The sequence below is a fragment of the Sus scrofa genome, chromosome 9 (genome assembly GCF_054392235.1).
Source record: "Sus scrofa isolate SSC_HxYL_T2T_F1_AM1 chromosome 9, Sscrofa_HxYL_maternal_Yorkshire_Landrace_v2.0, whole genome shotgun sequence".
In the NCBI taxonomy this organism is placed as follows: domain Eukaryota; kingdom Metazoa; phylum Chordata; class Mammalia; order Artiodactyla; family Suidae; genus Sus; species Sus scrofa.
The window spans coordinates 2,138,111-2,158,777 of record NC_139391.1 but is presented as its reverse complement, the minus strand read 5'-3'; the positions used below and the strand labels follow the sequence as shown (position 1 = coordinate 2,158,777).

The 20,667-nt window shown below is 57.5% G+C and overlaps 1 protein-coding gene across 50 annotated transcripts in view; it reads left to right on the top strand.

The window, feature by feature from the left end:
• PPFIBP2 (PPFIA binding protein 2) overlaps nucleotides 1-20,667 on the top strand; it is a 153,290-nt gene that overhangs the window by 108,050 nt on the left and 24,573 nt on the right. For 17 of the 50 annotated variants that reach the window (XM_084974863.1, XM_084974832.1, XM_084974835.1 and 14 more), the window contains 8 exons: nucleotides 5,308-5,400; nucleotides 10,280-10,391; nucleotides 13,086-13,147; nucleotides 14,131-14,206; nucleotides 15,293-15,396; nucleotides 17,758-17,825; nucleotides 19,305-19,362; nucleotides 20,268-20,309. In XM_084974863.1, coding sequence (XP_084830989.1) covers nucleotides 5,308-5,400; nucleotides 10,280-10,391; nucleotides 13,086-13,147; nucleotides 14,131-14,206; nucleotides 15,293-15,396; nucleotides 17,758-17,825; nucleotides 19,305-19,362; nucleotides 20,268-20,309 — 615 coding nt within the window. Of the gene's footprint in view, nucleotides 1-1,378; nucleotides 1,547-5,307; nucleotides 5,401-10,279; nucleotides 10,392-13,085; nucleotides 13,148-14,130; nucleotides 14,207-15,292; nucleotides 15,397-17,757; nucleotides 17,826-19,304; nucleotides 19,363-20,267; nucleotides 20,310-20,667 lie in introns of all 50 variants that reach the window. The other 33 variants (XM_084974828.1, XM_084974825.1, XM_084974827.1 and 30 more) reach the window with 6 other exon arrangements.

The window sequence follows — 20,667 nt, the reverse complement described above, 5'->3', positions numbered from 1 at the left end:
AGAAAGAAACCAGGAAAGCTGCCGCTCTAGCTCTTGTGCTGAAGCAAAGGGAGAACCTTGCTTGCGCAGTGAAAGTGCTGGGCACCTCGAGAGTGCGGCCACGGTTCTCGTGAGCGTTCACCCCAGGGAGGGAGGGGAGACTCGACACAGCAGACACGCGCTATGGATGCTGGTTGACCAGGCCTTGGAAAGCTCAGGAGTGAAATAGCAGCCATGACGCAAGAATATTGAACTACTTAAAAAGGTAATTCTGATTATGTGACCTCATGAATAATACCAGTAAAGAGGAAACGCCTAGAGGGTACCTCGAGAGAAACTGGTTTTCAGAGAGGCTTGTGTGGAAGATAGAAAGGTCACAGAAAGTGACCTGCACAACCAGCATCAGGACGGGCAAAGCCGCCGAGGCCAGTGGTGAGGACAGTAGAAAGGCTTTTCGTTAAAGCTACGTTCTTGATAAGATCAAAGAAAGAATGGGCTCGGCCCCACTGATGCCTCTGACAGGTGCACAGAGCTCCGCAGAGACAGCGCTAGACTGTGACTCCTCGTGGCCGAGGCCAGCCGGGCAGGGACCCTCAACCCTTGTCGGGCATCTGAGCTAGATCGTGTCTGCTTGATGTCACTAGGCTCGTGCATCTCTGTGTCTTGACCCAGGCAGAATTATTCCCTCACTCAGCCCGAAAGCCCCACGCTCCTGCTGGCTTAGCACCTGCAGCCTGTTGTGGTTGTTATGTGTGTGTCCCCCCCACTCACCTGGGAGCACCATTGCTTCCTGAGTCCTTGGATCCCTGCAGAGGGATCCCCGGTGTCTGTGGCGTGGATACAGGAAGCCCAGTAGGGCTGCTGGCGCAAGGGGTTGGGAACTGAGCAGGTGTGGCCTCCAGGGGGGCAGTTATTTTTCCAAAGCAGCTGTCAAGGCCAGAAGGCTCTTGAAGGTACCAAGGAGTCAGGCTTGGCGTGGGGAGTGAGGGAGAGCTTGGGGTTGGGGCCGCAGTAGCGTGCGTGCGTGTGGCCCTGTGCGTGGGCGACGGGTGTTTGGGGAGGGAGGTGGCGTGTGCACACGGGCGTCTGCAGAAGGGACGCGTCCGGATGTGGGCCTGGCTCCGCTGTGGCTGGACTCTGGGCCCCGGAGGCCCACGTGCAAGGCCGGTCCAAGGGAGTGTGGCTCAAGGGAGCTGCCGGAGGGCTGTTCCTATTGCAGGCCAGGCCGGAGGAGCGGGTGGCGCAGGCGCGGAAAACGCCGGTCTTTTGGTTCCTGCGGAGGGCGCGGCTCGGCGCAGTGACTGCGGGGCGCCCTGCGCTCCGCCCTCCGGCTCTGCCCCGTGTCCGAGGGCTCCCCGAGTGCTGAGCGCCCTTCTCTCCTCTCTCTTCCTTCCTGCAGTCGGTTCTGAATGTGATCAGTGAGCTGCAGGAGCAGATGCGTGGGCTGCAGCTGGACATCCACAGGCAGATGCAAGAGCGCCTCGTACTCAGTAGGGAGCACCCTGAGGAGGTGGCGGCCCGACCCCAGCCCTGCAGCCGGGCCTGTGCCTGTGGGGAGGGGTCCCCTGTAGGAACCGCACTTAAGTATCCGGGAGCATGCGTGTGGGGAGTATCTCGGGGCGGAGGGGCCGGGTGTCTCCTAACCAGAGCAGTGTGCTGTGGCCTAACAGGGACCTGCGGTTGCCTCTGGGCAGGGCTCGGGCCTCGCTGCCCGCGGACCGAGCTGAGTCCATGACCCTCGCCGACCAGGGTCTGAGCGGGCGAGGCCAACCCTCCGCCAGGTGGCAGCCCTCATCTCCCTCCGGCCTGGGCATGAGGCGTGTCCGGCGCCCCGCGTGATGGGGGGTTTGTGCAAAAGGCGGGGCTTCGTGATCGCCCCTCCCCGGAGCGACTCAGACGCTCATTCTCCTTCCTGGGCTGGGAGGTGGAATGAAATGTCATCTCAGGTGACTTGTTCTTTTAATTTGAGAGAGAACAGCATTCTGAAAGAATCCTTTCAAGTGTGTTTTTAAAGCGGCTTATCCCCAGTGAGAAAATAGAACCCAGGGTTCCATGCACTGTGGCCGTTGCCATCACATGAGTGTCTAGAGAAGTTCGCCCGTTCAAGGGAGAACATCAGGGGGTGTCACAGCCTCTGGACCCGGTGGGTTCATCTGATCCGGATTCTGGAGTGGGCCCCTCACACGGGTGTCACCGGGTCCTGCGTGGTGGCAGGTACGCAGAGGTGGCCTGTGTCTCCCAGGCCCTCCCTTAGAGAGGACTTGCAAGCTGAAGGGAAGGGCGAGTTCTCCGTAGCCAGGTCACCGTAGCCAGGTCTGTGGGACGCTGCCGTGCTTGGTGCTCAACCCTGGAACACAGGGAACATCGCTACCCAGACGTGGGCGGGAAGGGAGGGCTCAGCGGGAAACCAGTGAGAATGAGAGGTGGGGACAGCTTTGGAGAGGCTGCTGGGGCGAGCCCCATGTTGAGTGTCTGACCCAGAGAGGTTGCAGAAGAAGTCACGTGTGCACCGGTGTGGATAGCCCGTCACAGGCAACAGGCAGCTCAGGAAGAGGATGCCCCAAAGAGGCCACGAGGGCTGGGATGTCACGCTCTGTGTCCCCACGGCGGTAGCTCCTCAGGAACCTCCTCTTCCGGTTCTGCCCCCAGCAGGCCGGGCGTCCCCTCCGGCGGGGCCAGAAATGGTCTCAGAAATCGACCCTGGATCTGCTTGCAAGGCACCCTAGGTCTTACGTCTGATGTTGCAGATCACAGAGGCAATAATCGTGGCTCGGAAGACAGCTTTTGTTTGCTTTTTATGCACCTGCGGCGTATGGAGGTTCCCAGGCTAGGGGTCAAATCGGAGCTGCAGCTGCCGGCCTACACCACAGCCATGCGGGATCCGAGCCGCGTCTGTGACCTACACCACAGCTCACGGCAACACCAGATCCTTAACCCTCCCAGTGAGGCCAGGGATCAAACCTGCATCCTGTGGATACGAGTTGGGTTCATTACCACTGAGCCATAGTGGGAACTCTGACTTTTCTCTCTCTCTCTCTCTCTTTTTTTTTTTTTTTTTGGTCTTTCTAGGGCTCCACCGTGGCACATGGAAGTTCCCAGGCTAGGGGTTGAATCAGAGCTGCAGCTGCCAGCCTACTCCACAGCCACAGCAACACGGGAACCAAGCCACATCTATGACCTACACCGCAGCTCATGGCAACGCCAGATCCTTAACCCACTGAGCGAGGCCAGGGATCGAACCCACAACCTCATGGATACTAGTTGGGTTCATTACCACTGAGCCACAACGGGAGCTCTTACATTTTTTTTTTAAAGGGCATCAACACATGTTCGCCTTAGCTACAAGAAAATCATAGTAAATAATCCCCATGAAATCCAGCTTTCTGGTGGATCGTCTCAGAATGCACAGAGCTCTGTGCCAGTTAAATGATGGCTTGAGTGTCACGTGTTCATCCATCCAGAGTGATGCCTTCCCACCACATGCCAGGGGTCAGCAGAGTTCATGGCGTTCGCAGTGGAGCAGGAGACGTAGCCATGAGCCGTCACACCAGTGCGTGTTCAACTGCAGACGAGCGAGGAGGCTCTAACAGGTGTCACCAGAGTGGCAACCTGGTCAGGTGTGGAGGCGGACACAGCCTAGTTGAGGGAGGCAGGAGGACGGGCAGGGATGCACCTGGCAGGCAGTTCCAGAGCGAGGGGGCAGCATGCGTGAGGTCCCGAGGGGGAAAGAGGCGTTAAAAAGTATCGGGCGTGGTTGGATCATAACCAGGGGGAGAAAACGATGCCAGAGGCGGGCAGGGCGCTGGGTCGGGCCAGGCTGTGTGGGTCGTGGGGTAAAGTTGACAGGACCCCCCCGTGGTGAGACTGTCCAGGCTCTCGAGACCACCTGCTGGGCCAGGGTCATGGGGATAAGAGCTGGAGAAAAATGGGCGATTCACGTGATGCCCTTGGAGGCGGGAGAAGCAAGACTTGGGGTGAAGTGCAGATGGAGAGACAGGTGGAGACGCCCGGCCTGGGTGCCAGGTCCTGGCCCAGGTGACCAGGTGGTTGGAGATGCCATTTAGTGAGACAGGGATGTCCAGGAGGGGAGGAGGAGGGGCCGTGGGGGCCATGAGATGCCTCTGTGCCACCCACGTGTTAGGTGGGAGGTTTGCTACCTGAATCTGGCGTTTGGAGCCTCTGGGGAAGCAGCCGCTTTTATGCTAGTTTCTTTCCGATAGAGACCACTTAGCAGCACCATTTCTTTAACAAGGAGCCCAGGTTTGGGACAAGGGTGCTGAGTGCTGTCTTACTGAAGCGGTTCCTTAGAAGGCTGAGGCCCAGGGGCCCGAAGCTCAGGCCTGACTCCCAGCTCCCCGTGGACAGCTTTGTCCGTGTCCCTCCCTCACTCAGCAGCCTGCACTGGCTCCCTGCTCTCCAGAGAACGGCATCAGGGGGCCTTATGTTCTCAGCCCCCTTATCCTGGTGGCCTCGCGTCCACTCAGTGCTGCCCGTTCCCCACTCCAGCCCAGCGGGCTGTCCTGCTTGGTGCCTCCCGTCCACTCCCTGGACGCCTCCTCCCTCCCCTCAAGCCACTCCTCCTCTGAACTGGAACCCCCAGACTGGGCTCTACAGGTGCCACTTAGCGTCTGTCCGTTGGTGGTGTACTTCTGTCCTCCCAGCTGTCACTGCCTCTGGGAAACCTCTCCGGATCGCTGACCGGCCCTGGGTTCCTCCGTCCAGCACAGGGCCTCCCCGAGTGCCTGCTTCCAGCCCCTTCGCCTGTGGGAAGCCGCCTCATGTCTGCCTCTCTGTTTTTTTCTGCTTACAAATCCCCCCTGTCCTGCCCCCTCCATGTCCTGCCCCGTGGGGAGCACAGGTGTCAGAAAGGGGTGGGCAGAACAGGCTCTAAAAACATTTTCTGTCTTTTGTCTGGAACTCCCAGGCCTTTGTTTTTTGGAGTTTTTTGTTTTTGTTTTTGGCTGCCCGGCAGCATATGGAGTTTCCAGCCAGGGATCAGATCTGCGCTGCAGTTGCAGCCTACGCCACAGCTGTGGCAATGCTGGATCCTTAACCCACTGGGCCAGGCTGGGGATTGAACCTGCGTCCCACGGCTCCAGAGATGCTGCCAATCCCAGCGCCCCACAGTGCAAACTCCATGGCTTTTGTTTTGAATGGGCACACGCCAGGTCCTGAAACAAGGACTGTGGTTAAAGCTTGGAGCCGCAGTCTGCAGCCTGGCGTCGGGGCCCCTGCTGGGCACCCCATGTGCATGTGCTTAGCCAGCGCCGTAGGTCCGGGAACCTTCTGCTCCTCACCCACCAGGCTCTCTCTTCTTCATCCCTCTAGGAGTTACTGCAGGAGCTCCGGCACCTCAAAATCAAGGTGGAAGAGTTGGAAAACGAACGGAATCAGTATGAGTGGAAGCTGAAGGCCACCAAGGTAAGAGGCTGTCCCGACGGCCGTGGAGAGGTGCCCGCCCAAGGGGGGCATCTGCCTCAACCTGAGCAAGGGACATCCACCCCGCCGTGTGCGGACAGTGCAGGCGGATACGTTTAATCCAGAAGGGTCTTCTCGGGAAAGCAGTGCAGGCGGATACGTTTAATCCAGAAGGGTCTTCTCGGGAAAGCCCATGAGACCAGGAGCTGCCTCTGCCGGGTCCCCAGGCTGACACCGGGCCGAACAGGGGCCCTGTGAGTGAGCGAGCAAGCGACAGGTCCCGGGGCAGATGGCTGCCAGCACTGTCCTGGCTGTGGCACATTAAACCGAGCAGCCCCTAATCATCATTCGAATGAAACGAGATGTGTGTATTTTTAGCGCTTCCCCAAGATATGCTGTATACTTGGGATTTTTTTTTAACCAAACCGTGTTTCTGTGGAACTGGGGAGCTTGCTCTTTTAAGGCCCCCAGTGATGCATTCCCGTGGGAAGTACGCTTTTCCCTCCCTCCGTTATTTCTTCGTTCCTCTCCTCTCCTCGTGGAAATGGATTCCACCCACAGTCAGTTGATTGTTTGGGTCGGGACACTGTACTTAAAAATGTCGAATTAGCTGTCGCTTCAGTGTTAGATTTAAAACACAGTTAGACCTGGGGGAGGAGGGGGGTTGGGGGGGCGGACGCTCTGAAACCCTGAAGCAGCTTTGCTGCCCGAGGAGCCAGCCGGTCAGGGCTGCCCTGGGCGGGTGCACCCCGCCTTCCCCGAGGGCTCGGCAGTGCCACCCACACGTGTGAGCAGATGATCCCCTAGGCATTCTCCTCTCAGAATTAACATCTGGTTTGTACTTTTAGTTTAATTTCTTCTGTAACTTCTAATGAATATAAACCCAGTGATACTCCTTACAGATCATTTTAAACCACAAAAGTTTAAAGGGATAAAAAATCACTCAGGAGCTACTGCTCTTAGTATTTCCTTCCAGGCATTTCTCTATTTGGTGTCTCTCGCTCTCTCTCTGCTCTTTCTCTTTCTCTCCGCCCCCCCCCCCAACTCTTGGTGCTGAAAATTGATACACAACTTTGTACTGTGCCATTAAAACTCTGAACATGGTGTTGGGGGCTTTCTAGGGCTCTCCTGTGTTAAGGTAAAGAACGTTCTTACCTGTTTGACAGGCGAGGACACTGAGACACAGGGAAGTTAGGTAACTGTCCCAAGATTTTTCAGCGGGTCAGCAGCAACCCTAGACAGCCACTTGTTTCCCCACAGCTCTGTTTTTATCGAAGGGTCCCTGTGTGTGTGCTTCCCTGTCCCCTGTTCTTGGAGCATTTTTTTCAGGCAGCTCAGAACCCTCCCTCCTGGTGATTCCCTTGCATGAGCGAGTCCTGTCTTGGTGAAACCTTTGGACAGGTGCACCCCGCCTTCTATTGTAAAGCCAAACAGCTCTTTGAAGTCACCTGCGTGCTTCGCCCTGGCCTGTAGACCTTTGAGATTCGGTGGGTTATTTAATAACTACCAGGACTGGAGCCGCTCCTCGGGGCGAGAAGGGGTCAAGCCCTCTGCACACACGTTCTCGTCTGGCCGCGCTGTGACCCAGTGAGGCCGGTGGGTTTATGGTCTTCATTTTCCCGGCGAGGAAGCCCAGGCTCCGATGGTCAAGGGGAGGTTCAGACCTGGATCCACGTCTCCTAAACTCCCCCTCTTTCCCTCCGTCATCTGAACTTCCTGCAGTTAAGACGCACCTGGGTTTTGCAAGCTCTTTGGATTCCTGTGAAAAGCTTCTCAGTCCCTAAGTGTGAGTGATCTTTTCATGCAGCGGCAGGAAGGCATGGTCCCTGGGTTTGAAGAGGCCCAGCACCGCGGGGAGGCAGGCACCCAGCTCTGCCTGGCGCCCATCTGCGGGGCTTGGCCCACCTCTTGCCACGCAGCCCCGGCTCAGTGGCCATGTGGTGCATGGGTGGCGCATGCTCTCCCAGTGGTCGGGGGGAGGGCCCCCGCCTGTGATACATGTCCCAGCTGAGGGGCAGATAGATACCGCTCGGGGCATAACAGAGCACCTGCCGTTTCTGGCCTGTTCTGGAAACTGGCACACAGGAGATTGGGCCCGGCCAGTTGGTCTGTAGATTTTGACTAAATGACCTCGCCCAGAGTCAGGCCTCAGAGGGAAGAGACTGGCCTCTGGGCCCCTGTTCCTGATGCCCACTGCAGGGCCTGCAGACAAGAATCGGGCATCATGATTCCTGACAATCCGCTCTCACCCTGTCTGCCAGGAAGGGAGAAGCAGGTGTGACAGGTGCAAGGAGAGTTAGAGATGATCTTCCAAGACTAGTCTGCCCGTGGGCATGAGCAGCGTCGGGACTGGGTCCGGCCCCCGTGGGCACCGGGGCATCGGCACTGAGTCTTCAAGGCTAGTGTTTTCAGAAGCCACCGTCGCCGTTAATCAGACGCCCACGGGCCCCAAAGCCCGGATTAGCTGTGAGGAGCTGTGCCCTGACTGCGAGTCTCCACAAGCAAGTTGGCACAGCTGGACTTGGCTGTCTGTCCTCTGTGGGCAGAAACCGGGCAGCGGGACGTGCTCTGTAGGGATTTAGGAACAAACACCCCCCGCCCGCTGCCCCTGCCTCTGCCGCCCCCGCCTCGTCCTTTTCACACGGCCCCACTTTTGGGACCTTGGGGAGGATTTGTCCAGAAGCCCTGGAGGTGGGCTCAGGGAGCCCTGCCTGGTAAGAGCAGCCCTCATCTGTGCTGCAGTCGGGCCCGGTGGCCGGGGCTCTGGCTCTGGAGCAGACGGCTGGCCGCCTGGCCTGGTCACAGAATAGCTCCCTGACTTGATACTGCAAGTTGCCCGGATCCTGCTCCGGCCCAGGCCTGACCAAGCCCCTCTGCCTCACCTGGGAAGGGTTGTTTTTCCATTTGGGTTCAAGCAGCCAATGAGGAATCCCCCAGTGGAGATGAACACAGCTTTATTCAGCTGCTGAAAAATGGAGAAGCTGGAGCTAAGTTCACAGATCAGCTTCTCACCACCTGGTGGGAACGACTTGATTTTCAGAGCGAAGACAAAGGGAGGAGGCTACGGATGGAGGCAGGTGCCAGGGTCTCCTGGGGAAGGGGCGGGGCTCTCACCAGGGAGTGGGGGGCTACCCCTTTTTTAACCTTTTGTGATCCTTCCGTCTGGTCCTGGCTGCTGGCGGGTGTGTTATTTAATATGCTAATGTGGTGAAATCAGGGTGTAAGGAGACTCAGCTGCTGGAGATCAGATTCATTGACATCTTCTTCCCAGCTGGTTCCATCTGGATTTTTTATTTGTAGCTTTGTTTCTTATCTCTGGACCCTGTAACTTAAAGACTGATGTTGGCTCCTGCGTAAGGTGGTTGGTGGACTTGGAGCAAGGCCCCCCCTGCTTGGGGGCGGCGGTCCAGGGGGTTGTGAGACCTGGCGCAGCCTCGGGCGACACTCACAGTGGAAGTTTTCCTCTTTTCTCTGCAGTGACCTGCAGGGGTTGTGCTCGTCTCATGCTTTTCCTGTGGGGGTGACGCAGGAGACTAGGGAACCCAGGGCCCGCGCGGAGTGGGTGCTCCGTCTCTGTGTCCTGAGACCAACCCAGGCCTGCTTGGGAGAAGCGCCATTCATAGGTCCGGGGCTCGCTTGGTTACTTGAATTTTTCAAAGACGACCGTGGGAAAGGACGAGCCCCTACCGTATCCTTACAGGATGAAGGTGGGATGGATTGGGCCACCGCACGGGGTGGGGTGTCCAGAAGAGAAGCTTTCGCTGGGCGCCCTGTTGGCTGCCTGGGAATCCGTTCCCCCGCCCTTTCTTGGTCGGGTTTGATACTCAGAGAGCTAATTATCCACAAGGGAAGGAGTCGGATGAGAGCAGCAGCTGTAGTAGTTATTTACTGAGGACTTAACTGTCATTGTCACATTTAATCCTCACCACAGCCCCATGAGCTAAACGCTGTTTTCCTGGTTTTATAGATAAGCCCAAACTCAGAAAAGTCTCTCTTAGCCCACTAGGAAATGAGAGGATCCAGGTTTGACTCCAAAGCCACTGTGCCTCTCAGGATGGAGCCTTCACAGATCTTCGCATCAGTGTGGAAGGTCACGGACAGGGAGTGCCCGTGGTAGCTCAGTGGTCATGAACCACTCGTATCTGTGAGAAGGAAAGTCATGGACAGCCTCACCTATTGTGAATGTGAAATTGAATCTGCCCTCCTTAGCAGAGGCTCGGGACCCACCCACAGCAGCCGCCCACGTGCATGTGGGCACGTGCACCTGCATTGTACTCGCCTGCTTGGCTCAGTATGTCCACTCAGTGCATCCCAATGCTTGTAATGGCACTTGGGTAAAGGAGCGTAGGTGCCTGAGGTCCGGCAGAGGCAGAGGCTGGGCAGTCAGGGTGGGAGAGTTTGATGGGGGATCTCTTGGCTCCTTCCTTGTCTACAGGAGGGATTTGATTTCACTCTATTTCCTGGAGGGGGGGGAAATGAACGCTGCTCGCACTCCTCACAGTGGAACACGTGCACACGTGCTGCCGCAGGAGAGGCAGGAGAGGGGGGACCATGTCCCGGCAGCGAACATCTGTCTGGACCAAGGGCAGCCGTCCCACCTCGGTGGCATTTGGGCTGCAGAAGGCAGGGGAGGAAAAGAGCCTGGTCAGGCAGGAGGAAGCAGGAGAAGGAGCAGGTGGATGGCCGGACCCATGGCGGATTCAGAGTGGCCCGGAAGCACAGGGTCCCGGGCAGAGGGGGCACCTCTGGCTGCTTACCTGGCACCTTCGCTCACAATCTCCTGGCATGTCCTGGGACTCAGTGGCCCTGGGCTCTGCCCTGAGGTGCTCGTCGGGGACTGGGGTCCCTCTGAGCTGCGAGGGCTCCTCTGTTGCTCTTCCAGGCCGAGGTCGCCCAGCTGCAAGAGCAGGTGGCCCTAAAGGATGCAGAGATCGAGCGTCTGCACAGCCAGCTCTCGCGGACCGCGGCTCTGCACAGCGACCAGGCGGAGAAAGGTAACCGGCCCGACTGCGACTGAAGGCACTGGCCCTGGGCCCGCTCTTATGAGCGGACGCGTGTGTCTTGGGTATGTGTGTGGCTGTGTGAGGAGGCATGCAGTGCGTGTGTGCACGTGCGTGCACACATGAGCCTGTAAGAGGAGGCGTGCAGCGGGTGTGTGTGCACACATGAGCCTGTAAGAGGAGGCGTGCAGCGGGTGTGTGTGCACACATGAGCCTGTAAAGCCCAGCTCTTTTGGGGCATCATTGCCACGAACCCCTCCCCTGTTTGGAAGCTCTGAAGGCTCCTCTCAGATGCGCTCTGACCGGCTCTCTGCGTGGCCGCCTCTGGAGCTTTCACCCTGTCCCTCGACTGCAAGGACCTGTCTTTGTGTCGTCATCCAAGGGGCGGCTTAGCCGTTCGCTCAGTCACTGAAGGGGTCCCTGCTGGATGCTCACACAAGGGCCTGAGGTTACCAAGCAGATGCCCTATTTCTCAGCCTCCGGGTCACGACGTAAATGTCCTTTCTCAGAGGACCTTTCCCAGCCACCTGCCTCAAGTAGGTCCCCCAAGCCCATTTTTCTCAGACTCCGCCTCCTCCTTGTTTCTGGCGGAGCCCTCGTCGGAGTCGATCCGTGGTGTCTTTTGCGGGGTCCCCTTGACAGGCCGTCGTCCTCCCTCCAGGGCGGGGACTGTCTGACTCGAGACTGTGTCCAGAGCCCCCGTGGCCTTCAGCCTGTGGCTCCTGGGAAGAGTTTACTGAGTGAGCGGAAGGATGATGAAGGGCCTCTCAGGAGGTCAGTGATGAAAAATAGGGGTACATTCTCCGATAGTCTCATGAGTGTGGGCGTAATGCTTACAGCTATTTGCCTTGTGTGCAAAGTGAGCACACTCCTTCCGACGTCTCCTCGTGCCCCCAGCTGCAGCACGATGCTGGACGGGGTGCCAGCCCCGAGGACTGGCCCCACCGTAGCCTCTGGCCTTGGCACAGCTTAGCGGGATCCCTGGCTGGGGTGGGGGAGCCGAGCGGCCGTGAAACAATGGCTTCGGCTAAAGAAGGAGATCAGTGACCCCCATGCTCGCCCCCCACCAGCGTCACTCAGTGTCTTCCCAAGCCACTGGAGTGTGTCACCCACCTGCCAAAGCCTAACGTGGAGGCCAGAGACCCCGAGGTGCTCTAGCTTGGCTGTGATGCTAACCTGGGACAGAGGGCTCCCCAGGCCATGACTTCCCGGCCAGGCAGGCTTCCCCCTGTACCCCTGCACCCCCACAGTCCGAGACGTGCAGGCCCTGGCCCTTGCCATCCTTAGCTACCTCCTGGAACGCGTCCTTGCGTCGCTTGCTGCTCAGGTGGAGGTTCTCCAGGCTTCCTCTGGAGCTTTCCAGCCTCCCCTCAACAAACTGGGCAGCAGAGTTATCTTCAGCCGCCAAGAGCCTAAGATAATGGGCAGCGTTCTGCGCCTTCCTCTGAAAATGAGTCCCTACGACTACTTACACCACGTCCACACATCTGTTCCTCCTGCTCTTGTTGGGGTAGCCAGCCTCCTGCAAGGAGAGGGCCTGTACACACTTTTGTCCCCTCATCACTGTGCCTTTTGCATGCGAACGTCTCTGTCTCTTTGTAGTACCCAGTTTGGGGATGAGTGTAGGGTTTTTTTTTTTTTTTTTTTTTTTTTTTTTTGGTCTTTTTGTCTTTTTAGGGCCGCACTTGCAGCATATGGAGGTTCCCAGGCTAAGAGGGTCTAATTGGAGCTGTAGCTGCCGGCCTACGCCAGAGCCACAGCCACTTGAGATCCAAGCCGCGTCTGCAACCTACACCACAGCTCACGGCAACACCGGATCCTCAACCCACTGAGCAAGGCCAGGGATCGAACCTGCAACCTCATGGTTCCTGGTCGGATTCGTTAACCACTGCGCCACGACGGGAACTCCTTTTTTTTTTTTTTAAACTTAACTATGTGCCAATTCTTAGACCTCCATGGTTTAGGCAGAATGACTTTGGCCCTTGGTCTGGCTCTGCCGACTAGTTTGGGAAGAATTCAGGAGAGTCCCTGTTGGCTCCCAAGTGAGAGAAGGCCGTGTGTTGTCCACCACAGGCTGATGGAGACCCCTTGGCCCGCAGGGAAATTCCGCAGGTTTATGAAGACTTGAGTTTGTTTTCTTGACCTGCGGAGCTTGTCTGAACGCATTCGCAGATCCGCCTAGACAGCGTCAGTCAATCTGACTGTCTCCTTCTAAACGAAGCCAAGTATCCAGCTCTTTTGACATAATCGTTGTTTTCCCGTCTCCCTTCAGCCACAGATTTTGTATTTTCTCATTTTAAGTCCTCCTCTGCTACAGTCCATGGGACTGGATGCCTCTCTCTAAAACTCGTTAGCTGCCCGGGTACACCCCTACCCCAGGCATGAAGGACAAGTGTCTGTTTCCTTGTGGGAGGGAGGTTGTGAAAGATTTGGGATGCCTCTGTCCCCTCTGAGTAAAGGGCATTTTGGTTTTTCCCCACACACATCTGTAAAGAGAAGACAAAATACCCGGTTCATTTGCTTCATAGTCCAACAAATATTTGATGAGACTGACTGCCAGCCACCACCCTGGGCTCTTTAAAGAGGGGAGGGAGCTCCCATGCAATTTAGTCATTTGCATGGAAAGTCTCAGCATCTTAGCTGTCTGCATTTACGTAAACAGTTCTTCCTACGCCTAAATTCTTTTAGATCAAGAAATTCAGCGTCTGAAAATGGGAATGGAGACTTTGCTTGTTGCCAATGAGGAGAAGGTGAGATGGCCCTGTCCTTTCCCCGCGACTCTCCTCCTCCTGTTTGGTCCCTTTGGTCTCTAGGAGTTTGGGCATGGCTGTGTCCATCAGGCCACTGACGCAGGGAAGTGTCAGGAGAACAGCCTCTGCCTCCTGGAGACTCGGCCCAGCCACCTGTTTTGGCTTTGATGCCTGGGAACTTTGCTGAAATAGAATCTCCTACAGGCAGATTCAAGCTGTGCCTGTTCATGCTGATAGAGGGGAAAACAGCCCTGAGGTTGCTGCCAGCGTCATCGCTGCTGCTCAGATTCCTAGCACAGCTCGGCAGCAGTCCACCTGCCTCCCACGTGCATGGCCAGCCTTCTCTGCCTCGCACTGAATCCCCGCGTAACCATAGGCCAGCCCCCGCTGTAACGACAGCGTCTCTGGCACAGACATCGGCCCTAGGGTGACAGCCCTGCATGTCACCGACGAGGAAACCGAGACTCCAAGGGCCAAGCAGTTTTGCTCGAGGTTGGGTGACGGTAGATGGCACAGCCAGGGTCGCGCCCCGGTTTATCAAACTCTGGGGTCTGCGTGGCCTCCCAAGTCCCCCGCCTTTGCTGAAAGAAACGACCCCTCCTGGGACTTTGGTCCATCAGGTGAGGAATGTCAGACTCCTCAGGGATGGGCCGGGTATCCGGGGAAGTACGACCCGCTGGGACCAGGAGGCAGGTTTCGTAGCGACGTCGGAGGGTGGGAAGAGAGTGGGCTCCGCTTCTGGAGATGTTTGAGCCCCCGAAGGCCGTGTCCCACAGGGCCTGTTTTCTGGTTAGAGGTTGGACGTGGAGCTTCAGGTGCAGGCAGGCCCCTGGGAATCCAGGTTCTGGGGGGGCCCCTTGGAATGTTCCACGGGTCCCCCACTGCATCTTCCCAGCGGGCCCAGAACCCAGCCTGGGCCCCCGGATGACCGCGCCTCAGGTGCTGTGGTGGCTGACACAGCCCTGTGTCTGGCCCTGTGACAGGACCGCCGGATAGAGGAGCTCACTGGGCTGTTAAACCAGTACCGGCGGATGAAGGAGAAGGTGATGGCGACTCCAGGTGAGAGCGGGCGGCGTCCGGGACCCGCGGAAACAGACAGACTGCAGGGTCCTGCCGGGTAGCATGGGGCAGTCTGCTCGATAGCTTGTGATAAGAGATGATGAAAGCGGCCGGAGGTGTCGCTGAATAGCTGTCGCTGGGCTGTGCACCAGACGCTAACACAGCATCGCCAATCAACTACGTCAATTTAAAAAAAAGCGGGGGGCGGGGGGACTTACTATCTTCTCCCCCAAATAGTCCATCTGTGTGTTAAATGCAGGCAGCCCTGCCGGAAGAGCCTCCGTCTTCATTTGGAAAAATGCTCTAGTGGGAGCAGGGAGCAGGGTGGGGTAGGGGGAGCGGGCAGTGGGTGGGGGGAGTGAGGGGGCGGGATTAGAGCTTGTCCACATCCAGGAGAACCTAAATGCCTCGGCTCTGACCCTGACACTCGGGGGAGCTGTCCTGGAGCCTCGGGCCACCTGGGTTCCCACAGGAAGTCACAGGGCGGGGACAGCTGTCGGTGCTTCAGCCTCACTGCCCAGGCTGAATGCCGCACTGCGGCAGCATTGGTGCCCTGTGGGCACCGTGGGCTCTGCGCCCAGCTGCCAGCCTTGCTGGTCACACCCTTGACCTGGCAGACACTGAGGGAGCAGCTGCTCCCCAGGAGGGGCTGCCCTGAGGCTGTTCAGGAGCCACTCGTTCCAGCGGAGCTGCTGCTGCCTCCTGGGAGGAACTGACGCCTGGTCTGAGTTGTGGCTGACGGGCTGCCACCCAGGCCACCGCCAGCCCTGCACACGTCACAGCCCGATTTCCTCTCCTCCTTTGGGATCTTGGTCAGGGCGTCCCTGCCTGTGGCCAAGAGTGAGAAGGAACGAGAAGGTTGGAAGTGGGGCCGCCTCCCTGTGAGCTTTGACCTTGGGGTGACCCCCCGCCCCGCGGCAGCCCTTGCCCGGGTGCCCTGCAGAGCTCGTGCGTCACACTGCCAGTGTCCCTTCGTGTGTGCTCCTTTACCCTTCGTAATGCCGGAGAAACCACGTGAGCATCCCGCGGGACAGTCAGAGGCTCCTGAACAAGGAGCCATCATCTCTCCTGCCTTGACGCTTCCAGGCCCTGCAGAAAGGACCCTCTCCAGCAACGAGGAGGACCTGGAGGGGAGCTTCCGGAAGTGGAACAGTGCAAACAAAGGCCCCGAGGAGTCCGTTAAACCAGAGGTACTGTGTCTGCTCCCTGGACGTGGGGCTTCAGCAGGCCCCTGGAGCCGGCCCTGGGCTGGGGAGGGTCTGGTCAGACACTTGCCACGGCAGTCTTGAGAGGCACATAATAAATCAGCCAGTGGCCCCCGAGGCCTGGGGGAGAGCCCTGGGGCGGGGTGGGCGCACAAGGTACAGGCCTGGGTTCCTGTCAGGAGGGACAGCGTGGTAGCTGCTGACATCCAAGGGTAGGAAATGTCTTTTTTAACTGCTTCCTGGCTTGTCTGAGCCTTTCCTCTCTGGGATAGAAGCTCAGCCCCCGCTGTGCTTCAGCTTACGTACTGCTGCCTCTCCAGCATCTGTAATGACGGCAGATGCCCAGGAGAATTCAACAGATATTTGTTAAATGAGTGACTGCATCTTGCTTGTTTGGAGGGATAACTGTGCCTTTAGAAGTGATGCACCCCCATTTCACCCCCATTTCAATGCCCGTGGAACAAAGGAACCAGATTTCCTTTGTTCTGGTTTAAAATCGGGTCCAGTTCTCTGAGTCTCTCTGGACTCAGTCTAGGTGCACGTCGGCCGGAAAACGCGTACACACGGATCTCAGGGGGAGAAGGGGCTTCAGCCCAGGATCTAAATGGTTCTGGAAACTCCAGATTCCAAAAAGGATCTCAGTGCCACCCATCACACGTCAGATGGCTGAACAACAGGCCTTCCTGTCCAGCACAGGGAACTGTATCCAGTGCCTTGGGGTAGAACACGGTGGAAGATTGTGTGAGAAGAGGAACGTATATATATGTATGACTGGGTCGCTCTGCTGTAGAGCAGAAATTGGCATAACCCTAAAATAACTATACTTTAATATAAAAAAATCACAATGGAAAAGAATTTAGGTATAACGGAATCACTGCTGTACAGCAGAAATTAACACAAGTGTAATCAACTACAAGAAAATTTGAAAAGGGATCTCAGCGGTCCAGTTCAACCTTGTAATTAATGGCAGAGCAAAAGTGTCACCCAGTGGCCCTCTTAGGGAGTCAGCAGCGTTCCAGGTTGCTGGCAGAAATCGAATAGCGGTGACTGTCACTTGCTCGGCTCCTCTCAGGGGCCCCCGTGGTGAGCACAGTACACAGCTCGCCTCACTGACTCCTCATGACAGCCCATTGGGATTCTTCTTTCTTGTGAGGAAGCTGAGGCTCAGAGAGGGGAAGTCATCTGCTCTCGGTCACACAGCAAGTAAACGTGGGACTCGGACCTGAACCCCAAGCCCAGGCCTTTAACAGCTGTGTGTATATCATGCCAGCGTCCTTTCTGCCGTCGACCAGAAGGATGCTCGACTCTAGAGCAAGAGGCCGCCTGGGCAGCCGGTGATGCCGTGGGTTTGCCGCCTCATCCGCCACCGGTAGCTCCTGTTCCACCACCGCTGATGTGCCTTTTCCAGCCCCGCTCAGCCCAGTCGCATTTCTCAAGATTCAGCTCAAGTGTTCTCCCCTCTGAGGCCTTCCTAACCTTCCCGCCACCAAAGAGGGTCCCCTCTCTCCCCGCTGTCCCCTCTTGTATCATAGGTATTGATGTCAGAGGAACATCTTGCACTGATTTTTTTTTTTTTGGTCTTTTTAGGGTCTTTTGAGGCATATGGAGGTTCCCAGGATAGCAGTTGAATTGGAGCAACAGCTGCCTGTGCCACAGCCACAGCAACGCAAGATCCAAGCCGTGTCTGTGACCTACACCACAGGTCACAGCAACACTGGATCCTTAACCCACTGAGTGAGGCCTGGGATTGAACCTGTGTCCTTGTGGATCCTGTCACATTCCTTTCCACTGAGCCACGACGGAAACTCCATTTTTCTTCTTGTCTTTGATCTTTTGTCCTAATTAACTTATCAACCTCCCCGAGGGGGCGTGGTTGCGCTTGCCCCACGCCCAGCCCAGGGCCTGGCAGGCAGTAGCTGTTGCTCAAGTTTGTTGAGCGACTATGTGAATTGTAGTATGGCTCGCTGTACGCAGAAATTGGCTTGGGCCAACTTAGGCCAGCAAAGAGTGTTTTGAAAGGGTGTGCAGTGACGGAGGGAAAGGAGAAGCCGAAAAACCGAGCTTAGAAAGGGCCGCGGGGGCAGCAGAGGCCCCAGGGGTTCCGGTCTCGAAGGGCCTTCTCAGGCCTCTGCTGCTCGGATGTCCTAGACCCTGGAAGGAGAGGCCCCTGGGCCAAGGTTGTTCATCAGATCCTCCTCTTGGGCATCTTAAGGCAGTGGAGTGGGCATAGTGCCATGGCTGTGCCCAGAGGTGGACATGCAACTCCTCAGAAGGCATCTGTGTCCAGAGAGGGGCAGGGGTGGCCGGTGGCCTCCAGGCCGTGACGGTCCTTTGTTTCCTGTGCAGCTGTCTCCAAGATGCAGCCCTCCCACGGCGGGGCCACCTCCACTACCGCAGAAGTCACTGGAAACCAGGTAGGAGGCGCAAGCACTCTCATGACGCCACTGACATGGTGGGGGCACAGCCCCCTTCTGTTGTCAGGGCAGCACCCAGGCCCCAGCAGTGGCCACAGTGGGGTCATGGTGGCAGAGCGCCATGAGCCATCTTACCTCCTCTGGCTGCAGGGGGTGGGGGGCCTCCCTTCCCACGGGTGAGGCCCCGGTGGGTCAGTGTCCTGAGAAAAGACCTGCCAGGGCTTGGAGCCTCGCCTGCGCCCCCCAGTGGTTCCTCAGGGAACCGCATGTGTGTGTCACTTCCGACAGCCCCTTGGGGTGTCCTTCCTGCTCTCGGAGGGAATCTCGCCCTGTGACAGTCGTGCTCCTCGGGCAGGACCAGGGCTCCTCGCGGGGAGGTTGGTCCAGCTGCTTCGGGGAAGCTTCACAGGGCAATGAGCTCATAATGGGCTGGCCTGTGGGGTCACTTGGCTGCTGCCTGACTGATTCCCTCGGAAATGAACCTATTTCTAGTTCCCTGCGTCAGCTCTTTAGAACACGCTTCCAAGTAATGGGGATCTGGGGCGTCCCTGCCAGGAGCAGGCTGTCCTTGAGCCAGGGTGTCTGGGGCAGACGGCCGCACGTGGAGTGGAGGCTTCCCTAGAGTGGCGCTGAGGCTCCAGAGCCAGCACTCTCAGAGCCCCACTTTGCAGAACGCCGTTGTTCCCTGAGCCTTTAGCCCCAGAGCAAAGCAGCAGTATCAGGGAGGGCAGAATAAGAAGTTGGGTTTATGAATGCACCCAGGAGGACGTCAACACGGAGTGACTCACATTGACCGGACTCACACGAGACTAATGTACTCACTGATGCTAATGTATTCCTATGAGCGGAGACGCATCACGGCCAAGGAGGCTTGTTGGAAGGAGCCCCTTGTAACTGCTGGTGGCGTTGCCGCTTCTCTTTTCATTCGGTGCCCCTCTCTGCAAAATGGCCCCCAAGAGGGCAGATTGCTCTGAGCAGACTGGTCGAGGCGCACCTTGCACCTTGGAGGAGCCTAGCAAGTGTGGCTAATGGGTTGGTCTCTGCTCCAGGGCTACAGCAGCTCCCGCCCTGGATTACTCTCGATGCCCAGACAGTGCAGTGTTGGCACCTTGCCTCTCTTCTGACTCCATAGACACGGGCCTTTTACGACCCCACCACAGCCAGCTGCCGTCGAGCCAACCGAATTGAGTGTTTTCTGGCTCTTCGAGAAGCGCCAGGGGCTTTAGATTTGTGTCTCGGTGGTGCTCCCGTGTCCTCAGCAGCACGTTGTCAGACCAGGCCATCCTCAGAGAGGGCCTGTGTCTTCTGAGGTGTAATGGCTCTGATGAGAGGGTATGGTTTTTGGGTTTTTTCTGACCTTGACCCTGAGCCCGAGGCAGACTGCTGGTTAAACCTGTGAGATGTCCCCTGCACGAGTGGTACTAGCTTCGTCTTCTCTAGGAACTGTTTCCTTGCTGACTTTCCTTTGTGTTTTCCCAGGGCTCAGAGAAAGCTCTCCTGCAGTCTTGAAGACCTGAGAGGTGAATCTGTGGATAAGGTCAGCCCCTCAGTCTATCCGTGACGATAACTGGTTCCTTCTTTGTGCCTGGCACGGTGCGGGGACACACGCGCCAGTCCTGGTCCCTGCCTCGTGGGGGTGGGAGTGGGAGGTGGGGCAGGAAGTAAGTGGACATTTTGGGCAAACCGGTCGGCTGTGGCTGAGGCGTCCTGGCCGCAGGGCACGTCAGGACACGCTGCCTGTTGCTGATGGGAGAAGGTGCTGAGGAGGCCCAGGGAGGTTTGGGGCAACGGTGGGAGCAGGGGGCGCTAAGGGAAGAGCCGTGAGTCAGATGGAGCCGGAGAGGTCCTCGGGTCCTGGCCCTGTGTCCCCAGGGCCCTCGGAGGGGCTGCGGAGCCGTTGAATGAGGACGGGATATGGGGGGAGTCGGCCCTGGGGGTGGGTTGTGGGATAAAGCAGACGCTTGGAGAGGAAGCTCTTTAAAGAAACGAGAAAGACGGGAGACGGCTGTGTGCCCCTTACAGAGAGTAGCGCTTGACCCAGGTGGGTGACCCCTGGGCTGGAAGGGCAGGTCACAGGCTTTGAGCAGGAGGTGATTGGGGTCCCAGAGGTCGCAGACTTTGCTTCATCGACCCCTTGATGTCCAGCAGCTCGCCAGCCTCCCTGCAGATACAGGGCAAAACCAGGAAGGCAGGAGCCAGTGGTGGCTTTGCTCTCACAGCCACGTGCCCCTCGGTCCCTGGTCAGGTTGCTGGTAGCTGCCCAGGGGTCTGTCCTCGAGGTTGGACAGGGACCTGTGTATCCTCCACAGATGGTGATGACCTGACGTAAACTTGGGGGGCGGGGGGCGAGCCCGGCAGACGGAGCAGGTGGTCCTGGGCGGCTGTGACTAACGCAGGTCTCTCTCTCTCCATGTCCCCGAAACCCTCCTTCCTGCCCTATAGTGTGTCGATGGGAACCAGCTGTCCCCAGTGGTAGAACCCAAGGTACATTAACTGCATGTCCCTGTCGGCTACGCGAGGCTGTGCTATTTGCTAGAGTCTTTTCATTTGGCAAGTACAGCTTTGGTCACCTTAAAACATGTTACCTGCAAGGGGGGACAAGGGGGGGGGGCGAGAGGAAAGATGAAGTGTCCTCACCTGTTTTCTTGTCGTGTGTGCCCAGCTGGATCCTGTGCTTTCAACGCCATCATCTGTGGGGCAGGGTTTCTTAGTATCTCCTCTGTCCTGCAGGCTCTGAGAACTTCATCTTTAACAAGGCAAGGTGGGAGTTCCCATCACAGCTCAGTGACTAGGATACATGAGGATGCGGGTTTGATCCCTGGCCTTGCTCTGTGGCTTAAGG